The following is a 19,379-nucleotide window of genomic DNA, read 5'->3' as shown; positions in this document are numbered from 1 at the left end:
TTGTCACCTGCCAATTTCTTTGTAAAGCTCCTTGAGGATGAAACAAGCGACTAAGCTATCAAACAACAGGTTTTGATGTAGGAAAAACCTATTTTTGGTAGTCACTGTTGAGTCCTCAGAACCCTCCCACTTTCCTGACGAAAAGGCATGGGATTTGGGCAAGGGATCATCCTGCACTGACCAACAGAAAGTAATGCTTCTTGGTCTCCGCATTGGGTCTGTTGTTGACACTTCTTCTAAGCAGGTTTTGACGGTGAAAGAACTTGGATATACAGCATCACTGTAAAGATTTGGGAAAGTGCCCCATATCTTTGAGTCCATTATATACTCCATCAAGCGTTACAGTGCTCATCACTATGACGCAATACCTGGCTGCAAGACCAGCTATAAGAGAATTCTTTGACATTAGTTTGGTCACCCATGGTGCTCTGGTAGACCATGGAGGATAACTCCTTGAGGACTCAATAGCAACAACCAAAAATAGGTTTTTCCTACATCAAAACCTGTCTTTTAGAGGGGTGTCAAGTATTCGCGGATTTTAGTTATTTGCGGGGGGTTGTACGCATCCCCCGCAAATACTAGCAGTCGACTGTATACACATGATGATAACGGACCAATATAATACTGTACAGTACAAATGGATTCTGTAAGTGAAATGACATTTTATCAATATTTTGCCGTGTTTACATTAACATTAATATTTGAAAATTAGTAATCATTGTGGCATACATACACGATAATATCTTATCACTATTGATTGCATTTATAATTTGGTATTTTTCTTTAATGCATATTTAAATAAGTGTTTTATAGTATTTAACTCTACAGTACAGTATTGTGAATTCTTAATGTTTCCCCTATCTGTCTACTTGTGAATTCCCAGTGTTTCCCATATCTGAAAAAAGAAAATGGGACAGCTTCAATACTGTATGAGAGAAAATGCTGTGCCTGAATATAGGGGGAATTCGAGTTTGGTTTTCACTAAACAGCCATATATTTTTTACCCTTAAACGCCGAGCCTCTATTTACAAAAACGTCTCCCGTATGCCAGCGGCGTTCGGGAGTTAGTGCCGAAGCGGAAAAAAAGTTTTTTTCAAAAAATCACAGCACGCTTAGTTTTCAAGATTAAGAGTTCATTTTTGGCTCCTTTTTTTGTCATTGCCTGAAGTTTAGTATGCAACCATCAGAAATGAAAAAAATATCATTATCATATATAAATATTGAAATATATGACAGCGCAAAAAAAAATTTTTCATATATAATTTTATACAAATTGCGCTGTGAGCAAAACGGTTAAAGCTAACGGGTTATTTTTTTCTTTGTATTGTACACTAAATTGCAATGATTTTGGTATATAACAAATTGTAAAACGATCAAAGCAACACAGAGAAAATATTATCACAAAATGATGCATGAATTCGTAACGTGCGGACGTAAAAAAATGTTTTTTTCAAAAATTCACCAAAAATCGAAATATTGTGCTAGAGACTTCCCGTTTGTTGAAAAATGAAGGTAATTGATTGAATATTACTATACTGTAAGTGTTTTAGCTTACAATTGCAGTTTTCGACCATTTCAGTTGAGTTAAAGTTGACCGAAAGTCGAATTTTTTCTATTTATCGTGATTTATATGAAAATATTTCAAAACTGATAAAAGCTACAACCATGAGTTATTTTTTCTTGTATTGTACACTCGGCAAGAAAAGTGAAGATACAGTTTTCATTAGATTTCATTCATTGAATTTTAATTTTTTTCTTACAGAAAACACATAATCTCGGTAAATTTACTCTAGAATATGAAAATACAATGCAAATTATATCATATATGTTAAATCTGCAAAACAAAAACGCTCAGATACTTAAAAACACCATGCATGTCCGAAGTAATCAGAATTTCTCAGATGACTTCGTTCATAGAGATCTAAAAGATAGTGTATGGATATCTCGGTGTAGAACTGTTTATCAGAACAGCAATATTTACTCGTTTTCCGTTATGAACAGGCTTATTATTGCATCATCATACAAGGTAATGATAATTTCTTTAATTTTTACACATTCATCATATTTGTATTTCACGGTGTTTAAAGGTCAGCTGGAATTAATGGCAGTAAATGTTGTGACAGCTAGGGTAGGTTGACCAAATCTATTTAAATCCGCAAGAGCGTTCTCTATGATGTGCGGAGTATCGCCAGGTCTTCGGCAGGAAAACGCAAGTAACTGGATGTTTCTTGACGTTGCCATAGTTTCTCTCTCTCTCTCTCTCTCTCTCTCCATTGCTAAAACATACTATACAAATATAGTATCGCTCAATCACTAAAAGGAAAAAAAATAATGAAATGAGTAGCTCTACATGTAGGCCTAGGCTTACACAACAGCAACTCTCTCTCTCTCTCTCTCTCTCCATTGCTAAAACATACTATACAAATATAGTATCGCTCAACCTCTAAAAGAAAAATATAATGAAATGAGTAGCTCTACATATAGCCCTAGGCTTACACAACAGCATCTCTCTCTCTCTCTCTCTCTGTTTTTCGTTGGATATTGCTCAAATTTAACTCAATTTCATTATGGAAGCTCACGTTTCTGATTATGCAAGCATTCCGTTCATTGTGGTGTCATAAATACATTTGTGTAAGGTTAACTTGGTAGGTTACGTCGAAAAATGTTTATTTTGCTCAGAACTGTCGCTGCAAATTACAACTTGAACGAATACTGTAAAGCTTACTACTGCATTCAAGTATCAATGAATTCAGAACCGTAGAATGTGATTGAAAGTAATAGGATTAGGAGGTCAGGCAAAAAAAAACACAATAAGATTGAAGCTCCTCCCCCTTTCTAAAGTTGCCAGATGTCTCATTATTGAGCAATGTATGTCCGAAGATTTCAAAAAACTGTATCCTCACTTTCTTTGCCGAGTGTACATGAAATTGCCACATTTTCATATATAAAAGTTTATGTAACGACTAATATAAAACGGTGCAAACATTACGACAATGTGACGAAAGAATTTCAGAGATGTTCGGCAGAGTTACCGCGCGGACGTAAGGAAAATGTTTTTTTCAAAAATTCACCATAAATCAAAATATTGTGCTAGAGACTTCCAATTTATTGCAAAATGAAGGTAAATGATTGAATATTACTAGAATGTAAGAGTTTTAGCTTACAATTGCGTTTTTCGACCATTTCGCTCGAGTTAAAGTTGACCGAAGGTTGAAATTTTGGCAGTTATCGTGATTTATGTGAAAATATTTCAAAACTGATAAAACCTACAACCATGAGCTATTTTCCGTTGTATTCTACATGAAATTGCGCACATTTTCATACAAAAAGTTTATGTAACGACTAATGTAAACGATGCAAACATTACGACAACGTGACGAAAGAATTTCTGAGTTGTTCGGCAGAGTTACCGCCGCAGACGTAAGGAAAAAGTTTTTTTTTCAGAAATTATTGTGCATTTTTCAAATGGAAATATTGTGCTAGAGACTTCCAGTTTGTTGCAAAATGAAGGTACATGATTGAATATTACTAGAATGTAAGCGATTTAGCTTATAATTGCGTTTTTACCATTTCGGTCGAGTTAAAGTTGACCAAGCTTGAAATTTTGGCAGTTATCGTGATTTATATGAAAATATTTCAAAACTGATAAAAGCTACAACCATGAGTTATTTTTTGTTGTATTCTACATGAAATTGTGCACATTTCCATATATAAAACTTTATGTAACGACTAATATAAAACAGTGCAAACATTACGACAACGTGACGAAAGAATTTCTGGCGCGGACGTAAGGAAAAAGTTTTTTCAAAAATTCACCATAAATCGAAATATTGTGCTAGAGACTTCCCCTTGGTTGCAAAATGAAGGTAAATGATTGAATATTACTAGAATGTAAGAGTTTTAGCTTACAATTGCGTTTTTTGACCATTTCGGTCGAGTCAAAGTTGACCGAAGGTTGAAATTTTGGCAGTTATCGTGGTTTATATGAAAATATTTCCAAACTGATAAAAGCTACGACCATGGGTTGTATTTTGCTGTATTTTACATGAAATTGCACACATTTTCATATATAAAACTTTATGTAACGGCTAATATAAAACAGTGCAAAAATTACAACAAAATGACTTAAAGAATTTCTGAAATTTTTAAGCGAGTTACCAGCGGCGTAAGAAAAAGTTTTTTCAAAATTCACCATAAATCGAAATATTGTGCTAGAGACTTCCAATTTGTTGCAAAATGAAGGTACATAATTAAATATTACTAGAATGTAAGAGTTTTAGCTTACGATTGCGTTTTTCAACCATTTCAGTCGAGTCAAAGTTGACTGAAGGTTGAAATTTTTTGTAGTCGACGTACGGTACATCCATTTGGCACCCAACAGACAATTTTAGTCGACGTATGATACGTCCAGTAGGCGTTTAAGGGTTAAGGGGCGCGCTGACTGCCAAATTTTCAGGAATTATCGATTTTTAGTTTTTTACACTTTTGGACTGGTGTATATCTAAATAAACATGTCCTGAAATATTATTGCTAAAAAACTTTTTGGCCGTTTCTTTTTTTTACATATTTGTTTACTGCATTTACCGGCATGTGAGCAGCATTGAGTGAAAAATTTTCGCAAAGTTTCTGTAAGACTTTTTAGGTGGAAGTGAGAAATATACTTTACTTTCCTAATAAAATACACATCATCTAGGATAAGAACTGGCTCTCTCTCAAAAAAAATATAATACAGGGTATATATGTATCTATGTGTCTCTATATCACCCTGTGAGCAACACTGAGCGACACACTGTCGTACAATGTCTGTATGACTTGCCAATTCCGATAGTAGAAAGTGAGAAATTTACTTCAGTATCCTACTAAACTACCCATTTTCTATGATAAGAGCTGGTTCATTCTCTAAAAAAAATATAAGTAAACCCACCATATTTGCGTTCTCACGATTCGCGGATTTCTCTATGGAACATTTATACACCTGATTTGCATAAAATTTGCCCATATGCATATTTTTCACTGAGAAATATTCACTAATTAATGTATTTTCATATTTTCATGACTAAAGGCCCTTTTAGTGATAAAACTATTAAAATACTCAGGTGTAAGCATTTTTAAGAGTTGTTTTTCTGCATTTGAACTATCAAAATAGGTAGTTCTAAGTGTTTTTAGAGGGGTTTACTGTATGTGTATGTCTTGATATTTTGAATTTGTCATAGTTGTATCACAGATGTACCATGCCAACCAGTATACATATATTTTATATTTCTGGACATATTTTTACTGTGTATTTTCAGAAATATGAAATTTCATAAGTAGGTAACAATTCCAAACAGAGCATCGGGTTTTACCAATAAACCATCTCAATTTGTGTGTGGTTCTGGTCCAAGCGATATCCTAGTGCTTCGTGATGCATTTCCTTTTCGGATTTTCTTACCGTGTAGTGCATTCACACAATTCCCTTGTCTTAACCCTTAAACGCCGAGCCTCTATTTACAAAAGTGTCTGCCGTATGCCAGCGGCATTCAGGAGTTAGCGCTGAAGCGGAAAAAGTTTTTTTTTTTAAATTACAGCACGCTTAGTTTTTAAGATTAAGAGTTCATTTTTGGCTCCTTTTTTTTCGTCATTGCCTGAAGTTTAGTATGCAACCATCAGAAATGAAAAAAAATATCATTATCATATATAAATATTGAAATATATGACAGCATGAAAAAAAATTTCATATATAATTGTATACAAATCGCACTGTGAGCAAAACGGTTAAAGCTAATGAGTTTTTTTTCTTTGTATTGTACACTAAATTGCGATGATTTTGGTATATAACAAATTGTAAAAAGATCAAAGCAACACAGAGAAAATATTATCACAAAATGATGCATGAATTCGTCATGTGCAGATGTAAAAAAGTTTTTTTCAAAAATTCACCATAAATCCAAATATTGTGCTAGAGACTTCCCATTTGTTGCAAAATGAAGGTAATTGATTTAATATTACTAGAATGTAAGAGTTTTAGCTTACAATTGCAGTTTTCGACCATTTCGGTCGAGTTAAAGTTGACCAAAGGTCAAATTTTTTCTATTTATCGTGGTTTATAAGAAAATATTTCAAAATTGATAAAAGCTACAACCATGAGTTACTTTTTGTTGTATTCTACATGAAATTGCGCACATTTTCATATATAAAACTTTATGTAACGGCTATTAGAAAAACAGCGTAAACATTACGACAAAGTGACAAAAGAATTTCTGAGATTTTCAGCAGAGTTACAGCGCGGACATAAGGAAAACTTTTTTTCAAAAATTCACTATAAATTGAAATATTGTGCTAGACACTTCCCCTTTGTTGCAAAATTAAGGTAAATGATTGAATATTACTAGAATGTAAGAGTTTTAGCTTACAATTGCGTTTTTCGACCATTTCGGTCAAGTCAAAGTTGACCGAAGGTTGAAATTTTGGCACTTATCATGATTTATATAAAAATATTTCCAAACTGATAAAAGCTACAACCATGGGTTGTTTTTTGTTGTATTTTACATGAAATTGCACACATTTTCATATATAAAACTTTATGTAACGGCTAATATAAAACAGTGCAAAAATTACTACAAAATGACGAAAGAATTTCTGAAATTTTCGGCAGAGTTACCTTGCGGACGTAAGGAAAAAGTTTTATTAAAAAATTCACCATAAATCGAAATATTGTGCTAGACACTTCCAATCTGTTGCAAAATGAAGGTAAATGTTTGAATATTACTAGAATGTAAGAGTTTTAGCTTACAATTGCGTTTTTCGACCATTTCAGTCGAGTCAAAGTTGACCGGGTTGAAATTTTTGTAGTCGACGTGACGGTGCGCCCACTCGTCACCCAACAGACAATTTTAGTCGACTTACGATACGTCCAGTCGGCGTTTAAGGGATAAGCAAGAGAAGTACTACCTTTTGAGGGAGAAATTTCAATGATTGCATCTCGTAAATGGGTTACAAGAGGGGGACAGAAGCAAACGAGAAGCATCTCGCTTGTGATAACAACAACACCAGAACTCCCATATCTAAGTAAAGGATTTGTTTTCCTATACAATATTAGTGATATTCAAATTGGTGATTAGTGATATCCTAATTAGAGATTACTTTTTTAAAAATAATTATAATTATATAAGATATTCAAATTAGTGATTAGTGATATTCTAAGTAGTGATTACTATTTTTCAAAATAATTATAATAATTATGTATGCCCAGCAAGCTTGACTGTACTGCAGAGTTGACGTCTCACTCATGACTTGTGTGGCCTTGGTTGTTCAGTGTTTGTTTACTTTATCCTCTCAGTTCTTTGTTCATTTGGCTTTCCAATATCTAAACGGAAACATGCACAGTGGAAGTGTATACAGTATATATAGGTTATGAAGAAAATTTATATTAATAGCATATATTATTACAGATTATGAAGAAAACTTTAGGGCATGTGTAGAATGATGGGAACAAACCTCCTAGAATACCATGTGTTGACCTAACCTCAAAAGGGAATTTATTTTATGATTTATGAAAAAAATTTCACACTGATAGCATATAGCCTACTATATTGTATAGATAGCATGCACTATTTTTTACAGGTTATGGAGAAAACACTATATTGATAGCATATATTAAATAACTTGTATGTTATGAACAAACTTTGCACTGATAAATAAAAATATATATATGTGTGTGTACAATATTATAAATACTGTACATATATACAGTATTATAAATATATATCTTCTTCTTTTAATGTGCTTTTTCCCATTTGTATGGGGTAATGCATTTGTATATATATATATATATATATATATATATATATATATATATATATATATATATATATATATATATATATATACCATATATATGTATATATATATATATATATATATATATATATATATATATATATATATATATATATATATATATATATATATATATATATATATATATATATATATATATATATATATATATATATGTATATATATATATATATATATATATATATATATATATATATATATATATATATATATATATATATATATATAATGTATATGTATATATGTATATATGCATTGTGCTTACTCCATACAGATGGGAAAAAATGCACATTAAAAGAAGATATATATTTATAATACTGTATATATATGTATTTATAATACTGCACATATATATACATACATGTGTATATATAAAAATATGCATCATGCTTACCCCATACAAATCGGAAAAAAGCACATTAAAAGAATATATATATTTATAATACTGTATATATATGTATTTATAATACAGTACATACATTTATATATATATATATATATATATATATATATATATATATATATATATATATATATATATATATACACACACACACACACACACACATATATATATATATATATATATAATATATATAATTTAATTTTTCTTATCAGTGCAAAGTTTTTAACAATATAAAAGTTGATTATATATATATATATATATATATATATATATATATATATATCTTACACGATTAGAGTTGCGCGAATTCACACACAAAACGAACTTTTCACTGGAACCTAACTAATGGGCATACGATTTTTTCACAGACACACAAAATTCTCAGAAACCCTGCAGAAGTGGGTGTTTAATTTTTTGAAGTAATTTACAACTTTTCATGCTTTTATGTGTAAAATCTGTATGAAAAATGCATTTCATTCTTTTATGTGTGAAATCTGTATGAAAAATGCATTTCATGCTTTTATGTGTAAAATCTGTATGAAAAATGCATTTCATGTTTTAATGTGCAAAAATCTCTATGAAAAATGCATTTCATGCTTTCATGTGTAAAATCTCTATGAAAATGCATTTTATGCTTTCATGTGTAAAATCTGTATCAAAAATGTATTATTTTTATTTTTGTACATGCATAAATATGATGCAAAGGTAATTTCAGCTCATTCACTTAGTGTACTTTTACAAGATGTGATACCCATTTGCAAAGTTACTGCACTTTTCAAAGATGATACCCTGCAGAAAATGCTTGTTTAATGTTTGAAGTAAATTTAAAAGTTTTCATGCTTTTAACAGTAAAATCGATATGGAAAATTTATATTTATATTTCTGTACATAAATATCATACAAGTATTATGTCCATTTGCAAAGTCTTTGTCACAAGGACTTTACATGACCTTGAGATGAGGTTGTTTGATAAAATGAATTCGTTAATGTAATATCAGAGATGTAACTAAGAGTTGTATAAGTGTCATTCTTTGAAAATTACTCTGTTCACTTCGGAGAAAAGTGCTGGTGCAATTTGTATGTGCATGTAATTACAGCACATTCAGTTGGTGTACTTTTACAAGATGTGATACCCTTAGAAACTGCATTTTTCAAAGATGATACCCCTGTAGAAAGTGTGTTTAATTTTTAAGTTTTCGTGTTTTTAGGTGTAAAATCAGAATGGAAAATTTGTATTTATACATTTGCGCATAAATACGATACAAAAGCAGTACAGTTACTTTATTACAGTATCTATCTCTCTCTCTCTCTCTCTCTCTCTCTCTCTCTCATTCGTAGTTAGCGCTCAAACATACTTTTACAACTTATTATTTCTCTGTACGTCATTACCTGTACAGTATATAATTTTAAATTGATTGAATTTTACCTGTACTGTACTACGTTCTACGAACATTATGTACATGTCTTCGATTTTTTATGGAATTGTGCTTTTGTTGACTGACATGACGTTTTGCCTAGTGACGCAAAGAAAACGGCTTTTACTCTAAGTGACAAAGAAAACAGCATCCCATGAATTAGGGATAACATTAGTATACGTACGCACCTACTGTAAATGCACTATTATGAAACTGTGCAATACTCAATTTTTATGTCAACCATGTACTGTATTCCTTTTTTAAGGGTAATAAGCTAAATTTTACATAAAATTACACTAACTTTAATTCATTTAAAAGTTAGCTTAATACTTTGGGACATGACTAGGGTCATATTTAGTGCTTAAACTTTGGAAATAAACATTTATTAGCATTTTTAAAGACTATGGCAAACTTACGCGAAAATTCACCTTGCACGAGGGGCTCCAGAACCTAACCTCGCGTAATTTCGAGGTATGACTGTATATATATATATATATATACTTAGTATATATATATATATATATATATATATATATATATATATATATATATATATATATATATATATATATATATATATATATATATATATATATATACACACATACATATATATAAATTTTTACATATATAATATATATATATACATATATTTATACATATATATATATATATAATATATATACAGATATATAACATACAATATACATATATATACATTATATATACACACACACATATATATATATATATATATACATACACACAAACCCGTCTCCGTCCTTGTAAGGATCCCCCTGACTCCTGAAGAAGTCACAAGATGCCATGACAGGACCAGTCAACGGTCATCTTCTCTCAGACACAGAGGAAGTCTTCCTCCCCACCAAAACCCCCCAAAAGTTCGTTAGGATATACAGTAAACCCCCCATATTCGTGGTCTCATGATTCGCGGACTCGCCTATTCGCAGATTTCTCTATGGAACATATATATGCACTATTCACAGAAAATTCGCCCATTCATGGTATTTTTCACTGAGAAATATTCACTAATTACTGTATTTTCATCTCATTTTAATGAATAAATGCACTTTTTGTGATAAAACTATTAAAATTCTCAGGTAGTGCTTGCGTTACGATAATTCGATTTTGCAATGGGGTAAGAATTAATACCGATACAACAATATTTATAAAATATTTTTAAATTTTGCACAGGTGCAGGTAGCAGCGTACAATCAGGCAGCAAGAGAGACCAAATTACAATAGACCAACTTCTTTTTCTCCATCTCTTTATCCCATCTTCTAGTTAAAAAAAGTAAAAGAGAATGATAAAAGTACTGTTAGTAACGTTATACTCTTGCGTAAATGCGTACAGCCATAAATAACCGACCGAGAAACTTGTTTTGCTTATCACTGAATCGGCTAACAACAGCCATTTTGCTTATGTTTAATCATTGTGCGGTAATACACAATTACGGTAGGTTATAGTACAAATGACGTTATGTAGAATAGGACATATATTTTTACATTATACCCTTATTAGGTATGGATGAAAGATCGACGAGGAAATGTACTGCTAAATTTAAGCTGCAAGTTGTAGCTGAAGCTGAGAAAACAATGTTCAAGCTGCTAATGACTATAAATTATCGTGCATCACCAACATGGATGAAACTCGACTGTAATTAAAATTGGAGAGAAAGTATTTTAATCAAAACTACTGGGCATCAAAGAACACATTACTGCTATTTCTATGCCGATACACAAAAAATATGTATAGCTCGTGTTATGATGAAATCAAGTAAAAATAGCAAACTGAATCTTGATTTTTTACACAAATGAACGCCCCCAAACAGTCAACGTCATCGACTCATCTATTAACGAAAAAAATAGCTATATTAATTTCACAACGAGACATATTTAAGTTATATTTCCACTTAAAAACACTTCATATAACGAAAAATAACCTTGCTGCATATAAATAATCTAGAGATTCATTTACGTTAACTAGGAGCAAGAAAAGCACTCTGAACTGAGTTAAATAAAGTGAAATAAACACTGCATAAACAATTTCCAAACCAAAACATTGATTGCAACTTATAATGCAAAAGCAATGCAAGAATATATACATCATTACTGGATACAGTGAATTAATGCATAACATTTTAAAAGATCCATGAAAAAGATGCATATTCGTTATGTTGATGTTTGTATATGATATGTGAATATAGAGTACAGTATAACGTAGTCTACGCTACCATATATGTATATGATATACCATAGTGTAGGCTAAGCTAATTCTTGTTGGTTATTTAATTTCTCTTTGTATTGAATTATCATAAGTCACTCTGCATGAAACTCCAGAATTAGCTGATATTAATAATTCTATACCGTGTATGTATAGAGTATACTTTATAGTGTAGGCTAGGCTACCATATATGTATACATGGTACCAAATACCCTAGTGTAATCTAGGCTATATTCGAGATACGTTTTTTCCAACAAACGAAGCGTTTTTTGGAACCTAACACCATCGTACGTAGGATATTACCTGTATAAGCATTTTCAGTTTTTTTGTGTGTTTGAACTATCAAAATAGGAAGTTCTAGGTGTTTTTAGAAGGGTTCTAAGTATTTTTGGGTTTTAGCTATTCATGGGTGTGTGTGTGTGTGTGTGTGTGTGTGTGTGTGTGTGTGTGTGTGTGTGTGTGTCCCGCGAATACAGGGGGCTTACTGTAATATGAAAAAACTTGAGACAAGAAATACCCATGGCTTGATGGCCTCATCATTACATAAAAATTGTCCAATCTACCCTTGCAAACTCTGAACTTGTCTGTGTGAAGAGTGTGGCGAGAAGGATAGCGAAGTTGATAGGGGTAAATAAAAGTACAGTACAAAGTATCCTCCTTCCCTGAGAACATCACTACCAAATGTCCTACTTACTTGACGCTCTGCCAGACAACTCTGAGAACCTGCACACACGCAGCCTTCTGAGGATGTACACTGGGAGTTCAAAACTTCAGTTATATGTGTCAAATTTTTCCACTTAGAATGTGAGCCAGAACTGTACTGAAGCAGAACTCTTGAGCAAATTGGGAAATTTTACAAGCAACTTTCATGCAAAAAAGGTTGTAGGGTAGGGGTAAGACCCTAGAGGGAAGACTTCAAAGGTAGTACTAAGAATTTCTAATCTCCTGGTTCGAGACATCTTAGGTGATGGCCTTAAGCACTTAGGGGTTAAGTAGACAATGATGGGCCACTATCCAAAACAGCTACTGGTTGAGCAGGGCTACCTTACTGAGTTGTAAAAGGAATAAGACATTCTTCCTTTAGCCTTGGAAGTAGGTTGACACGAAAAGGTTACAACTTGGACGTATCATAAAGAAACTCTACCTCTTCAGGACTAATATTTATAATTATCTTAAATGTATCTACATTGTACTTGGCCTTAAGTACAAAATTTTGAGTACTTGTACTTGAGATTTTAAAATTCAATGTACTTGTACCTGTACTTGGCCAAAAAGTACTTGAAAAATCAATTACTTTTAAGTACTTTTTAAGTATATTACACACTTAATAGGTTGTATTGCATTACTAATTATATAACAAAAACTGCACTAGTGACAATAACCTGATATCAGGTTAGAGTAACTTTATTCATGTAAACTGCTTGTTTAAGGCTGCTTGCACCTTTCGATATATTTTAATGCTTAAGATTTTTTCTGCCTTGGTAGTTTTCATTAACGTAAGTTATGTTATTTTTCCTAAAATCATGTTTTGTATATTTAATTGTAAGATTTAAGTTTACGTACATTTGGTAACGGATAAGAGTTCGTTATTTGGTTTTGCCGCCTCCTCCCCACTTGTTTAGTGTTTTAACGACCTCATTAACGATTTTTACGTTTCCTATATTTTTGAGTGACGTGGTCGAGTGTGGAGAGTTTTCGTCGCAAAGGAATTGTGTTTATGAGAGAACAGTTCTCATCCTTGCACCTCCCCTGACGGATTGGCTGTAGACGTGACTACCACTTGTTGTGCCTTTGCTGTATTGCCGGCTGCATTTGCAGGTCCTTTCGGTCACCTGCGACGACTGGAGCCTGTCTTTTGGTGTTGAAACTCGTTATTGCAGGCGATTGTGTCACCTGCAACCTTTACGCTTTGTTTCATTCCTAGCTTGGGATATTGAGCCGTGAAAGGGAATCGCCTATTTATTGTTCCCTTCATCTGATGTCCATCACGCCTGTATGGGAGCCCTGCGGATGAGTTAGGAGTCAAGTAGGGAGGCTTTCGCCAGGTAAGACCTCCTTTAGTTGCTATTCGTGTGGGCCCACCTTGATGACGATAATCTTGATCTGGACTCCAGAGTATCATTCGTCCACTTAGCAGGGGGTTGGAGTGGCAGCCGAGTAAGAGTGTAATCTCTGAACATTCTCCTTTTTTGTACGTGATCATTTCGATTATAGAACTCGTAAGTATTTATATATTTGGGTGTGATTTACTGTAACTAGCCTGGTGTATTTTTCTGGTTTTGCCTCCTTTCGTGCATTTTTGTGGCTCTTCAAGCCAGTTATTAAACCTTTATTAATTTATTTATAATCATATTATGAAGTATATCGGAGGCCTGTTGTTGTCTTTAGTGTAATTGTACATATTCATTATAGCTTTGTAAGACTAGGTAGGAATCTTAAGGTTTTCCGTGTTTTACTTCTATCACTTCTTTCTTTCTGTTTAGCATAATAGGTAGTGTTTATTTGTTGGCCGGCATATTACGCTATTAGTTATTTTGACTGGTTCTGCTTATTCTATGTTAGGGTTAGTTTCTTAGTTTTAGATGTTCTTGAGGACGGGTTATTCCTTGGTATGTTTTTCTGATATGTTCACCGTCCTGTTTGTTTGTACAGTGCAAGCAGTTCTTCTTGTCCCTTAATATTTGATTGGTGTTGTAATAATAAATAGTTAACTTTTTCCTCTTGTGTTTGTTCCGCCCTGACCAGTGTACTTGAGGTATTAAAACATTACTGCTCAGATTTCAGCAGGATATAGAACTTGTGTTACAGCCTCACAATAAGGTTTGTAACACCTGACTATATGTGGGCTTTATTATAGCAAATCTAGTATATGTGAAGGATAACATACGTCTGTCCCTACTTTTCTTATATATTCAATTTCTTGATTCAAATACTGGGGACTGACAATGCACAATGCTCGTAAAAACATATTAGAAAAATGGATATTTTTATATTAAGGTGGTGGCCTGAATAAAAATGGATCTAAGTTAAGTTGTTAGTTGGTTTCCTATAAACACTGATTTTGCATTGAAATGGTTTTCTATGTATTAAAACATCTAACAAATGGAGGCAATTGTCTTTTTCTAATTCTAAAGTAAACTTAATGGATGGTACCTGGTTATTCAAATTAGAGAGTAAATCATTTACATCAATACAAGCAGGCAAAACAGCTAAAATATCATCAACATACCTATACCACTTTAAAGTAGTATATATGATATTAGGTAAATATCATTTTTCAAAGAATTCCATATACTGTACAAGTTTGAGAGGAGTGGGGTTAAGGGCTGCCCATTGCCATACCAAATATTTGTTGGTAGAATTCACCATTGAATATAAACTTACAATCACAAATGCACAACCTAGTGACATGTGCCAGATTGGCCAGAGGAAGATGTTAACCGGCACAGACAGCTTCCACTCCCAGACATACCCTGCTTCCCTGTACTTCCAACAGAAGGAGTATCGCAGGGGGTGGCTAAGCTAACAAGGAGGGAGGGTGTTGGTAATTCCTCTGCCACAAGGGAGAACCGGAAAACGGACGGCTAAATTGGGCTGCTTATACTTCAAATAAATACTGGTATTCATCATTTCATCTGACCAACCAATACACAAATCACAGCGATCTTTAAGAAAGCAATCCTTGTTCCAACATTTAACACATTGATTGTGACCATTGTAAACTGAAAAGCAAAGCTGGGTATTGCACCCTCTTACCTTACAGACTAGAAACGACATGTCTTTCTCCTCTTTGGATGACACCCTATATAATGACAAAAAAAAAAGAAAAGAAAAACCAAACCAAATTCAGATAACGATCTAATCATTAACAAAATCACGTCAACACTCTCCAATGCGTCCTAGCAGGCCGACAACAGAGAAAACACCGAAAGGAAAACTATGGACCCTTAAACCATCCGAAAGGGATGGGTCAATAAATGATTCTATTAATTTTTACTTTTCACACTATTGTCCTCCCACATGATGAGGGAAATACAGCTATCATAATAGAGAGGTATATCATATTCAAAAAAGTTCTGAGGCATTACTGAATTTACAAGATGCAGAGTATTATAACACATACTGATATACTAACTTCGCCTTCTCTTAGAGCTACAGCGAGATCCAAGTGGAGTAGGTCCACTTAATGAGCAATTAAGAGATGAGCTGACACAATCTTGTAACTTGTTAAGAAACCCTGGCACACAATTCAGATCCTCAGTGCGTTCCCAAACCAAGGTGGATTCAAGCATATCCTCGCTCTCCTCACCCTGAAGTATGCATAAATGAGAAAGTACTCTTATTTACAATTAATGCAAAATACAGCTAATTAAAATATATTTTGAATATACTGTATTGCTGAACTGTGTACCTCAATGTAATCTGGGCTTTGGGAATTAAATCATTATGAAATCTAAAAAGATTTTAAAAACATGGGCTTTGGGAATTAAATCATTATGAAATCTAAAAAGATTTCAAAGACAAACTCAATTTTTTAGAATAAATTATTGAATTTATAGAGGCTTTTTCAAGGTCTTACATATCTGAAACACCAGAGTGACTGAAAATTTTTAACTCAGGCAGAAATTCTAACATTGGAGAGTGGCATAGAACACCGTAATCATTACCTGAACAATATCCCTCAGAATGTTAACTTTTTGAATAAACGTACTGACAGGTAATTTAGCTGTGGTTTGGTGTCGCAAATCCTTCAATAACACAATCATCTCAACTCCACTTTCAGTAAACATTTCTTGTACCATAAATTCCTGAAATTGGAAAGGTAAAGTTAATTCTCCAAGTTTAACTATCAAAAGACATTTGAGGAAAGTAAAGAAGTTATATAAACATCTCTCATATCATAATGCATACTACAGTATTGAAAGATAACTGGTAATTTAAAAATATGAAACTTTTATTCAAATTAAAATCAAAAGTAAAACAAGTATACAGCCGGCCCCTGATATTCGTGGGGGTTAGGGACCAAAACTGCCCGCGAATAGCTAAAATTTGCGAATACTTGAGAACTCCTCTAAAAATGCCTATACCTGCCCAATTGTTCAAACACTAAATATACCTTAAATTATCATCCTAAAACACTTCACATAATATTTCAAAGTCATCTTACAACATTATCCTTAAAAATATACAGTATGCCTTACAGCTATGCATAAACACTCCTACAACTGTTACTGCACTCTTACCATGGCAAAAACTAATCAAGTTATCACCATACAGTATTTAGGCACGTACATTTTCTTTCTTACAGTAGTATTCAAGCCTTACCGTTTTCTTTTAACATAGATAGGGGTGACATTCATATATTCTCAAATACATAGGCATTGGGACCTGTCCCCTGCTGGCTGTTGGCCTAAGAAATAGGAGATAAGTGCCTGCCCTATAAGCCTACAGAGGCCCAGGAGGACTTTAACTTTAACTAAACATTATTATTATTATTAAAATAGTTTAACCAAACCACTGAGCTGATTAACAGCTCTCATAGGGATGGCCTGAAGGATTAAAATGAAATGGAGTACCAGGTCTAAGCCATAGGCTAAGCACTGGGACTAAATGATGAATGAATAATGAAATTTTAAAAATGCAAAAAGGCATATGCCTCCACACTAGCACACATTAAATACATTTACTCAAGTTTCATCTGTACAATTAAAAAATAAATAAAACTGAGTAATGATGAAATTCTGAATAATTTAAGATTTTTTTAAGTTCTGATTTTTTATATATTAGTTGCCCTGCAGGATTTTGTATTTTCATAATTTAATTCTAATACTCTATCAATTAATTTACATTTCCTCATGAATATTAAAATTGAGTCAATTGGAAATGTTGAAGACTGATAAAACTTCACCAATCACTCCGCTTCCAAAAGTTGATAACCGATGTTGGTTATATTTTGAGTATCTGCAGAACACATGTTTAACTGTTATTACCACTTTGAATTCTGAGCATTCAGGAGGTGGTTCATGTGGGCTACTCATTAAGTGTCCACGTGTCAGACAAGTATGACCTATTCAGAGACGTGCTAGAATTACTTACGCATGTATGTCTCTCTTTAGTATGATGAACTCCATTTTTTAACTCCAGGTTTTATTTGCTTCAACTCATTATTTTCAGGTTCTTCATCCCATTTATTTATAATGCCTACTTTTATATGTGTTATATAATCGTTAACCATTTAACGCCGAAGCCCTATTTACAAAAACGTCTCCCGTATGCCGGCGTTTATTCGTGAGTTAGTGCCAAAAGCGAAAAAAAGTTTTTTCAAAAATCACAGCGCTTAGTTTTTAAGATTAAGAGTTCATTTTTGGCTCATTTTTTTGTCATTGCCTGAAGTTTAGTATGCAACCATCAGAAATGAAAAAAAATATCATTATCATATATAAATATTGGAATATATGACAGCGAAAAAAAACTCGTTTATAATTGTATACAAATCGCGCTGTAAGCAAAACAGTTAAAGCTAATGACTTAATTTTTTTAGTTGTATTGTACACTAAATTGCAATGATTTTGGTATATAACAAATTTTAAAACGATCAAAGCAACACAGAGAAAATATTATCACAAAATGATGCATGAATTAAACGCCGGGACGTAAAAATTTTTTTTTCAAAAATTCACCATAAATCGAAATATTGTGCCAGAGACTTCCCGTTTGTTGAAAAATGAAGCTAATTGATTGAATATTACTAGACTGCAAGTGTTTTAGCTTACAATTGCAGTTTTCGACCATTTCGGTTGAATTAAAGTTGACCGAAAGTCGAATTTTTTCTATTTATCGTGATTTATATGAAAATATTTCAAAACTGATAAAAGCTACAATCATGAGTTATTTTTTGTTGTATTGTAAATGAAATTGCACACATTTTCATATATAAACCTTTATCTAACGACTAATATAAAACGGTGCAAATATTACGACAATGAGACGAAAGAATTTCTGAGATGCTCGGCCGAGTTACCGCGCAGACGTAAGGAAAATGTTTTTTTAAAAAATTCACCATAAATCGAAATATTGTGCTAGAGACTTCCAATTTATTGCAAAATGAAGGTAAACGATTGAATATTACTAGTTTTAGCTTACAATTGTGTTTTTGACCATTTTGGTCGAGTTAAAGTTGACTGAAGGTTGAAATTTTGGCAGTTATCATGATTTATGTGAAAATATTTCAAAACTGATAAAAGCTACAACCATGAGCTAATTTCTGTTGTATTCTACATGAAATTGCACACATTTTTATATATAAAAGTTTGTGTAATGACTAATGTAAAACGATGCAAACATTACGACAACATGACGAAAGAATTTCTGAGATGTTCGGCCGAGTTACCGCTCGCAGACGTAAGGAAAAAATTTTTTTTTCAGAAATTCACCATAAATCGAAATATTGTGCTAGAGACTTCCAGTTTGTTGCAAA

The 19,379-nt window shown here is 32.7% G+C and overlaps 1 protein-coding gene across 1 annotated transcript in view; it reads right to left on the bottom strand.

Moving 5' to 3' along the window:
* LOC136831345 (kinesin-like protein KIF14) overlaps window positions 1–19,379 on the bottom strand; it is a 563,293-nt gene that overhangs the window by 104,510 nt on the left and 439,404 nt on the right. Inside the window, 2 exon segments of the mRNA XM_067091651.1 lie at window positions 16,038–16,212; window positions 16,570–16,710. Of these exon segments, the coding sequence (XP_066947752.1) occupies window positions 16,038–16,212; window positions 16,570–16,710 (316 nt within the window).

The sequence above is a fragment of the Macrobrachium rosenbergii genome, chromosome 48 (assembly GCF_040412425.1).
Source record: "Macrobrachium rosenbergii isolate ZJJX-2024 chromosome 48, ASM4041242v1, whole genome shotgun sequence".
Taxonomy (NCBI): Eukaryota; Metazoa; Arthropoda; class Malacostraca; order Decapoda; family Palaemonidae; genus Macrobrachium; species Macrobrachium rosenbergii.
This window is presented reverse-complemented; position numbering and strand designations above follow the sequence as displayed.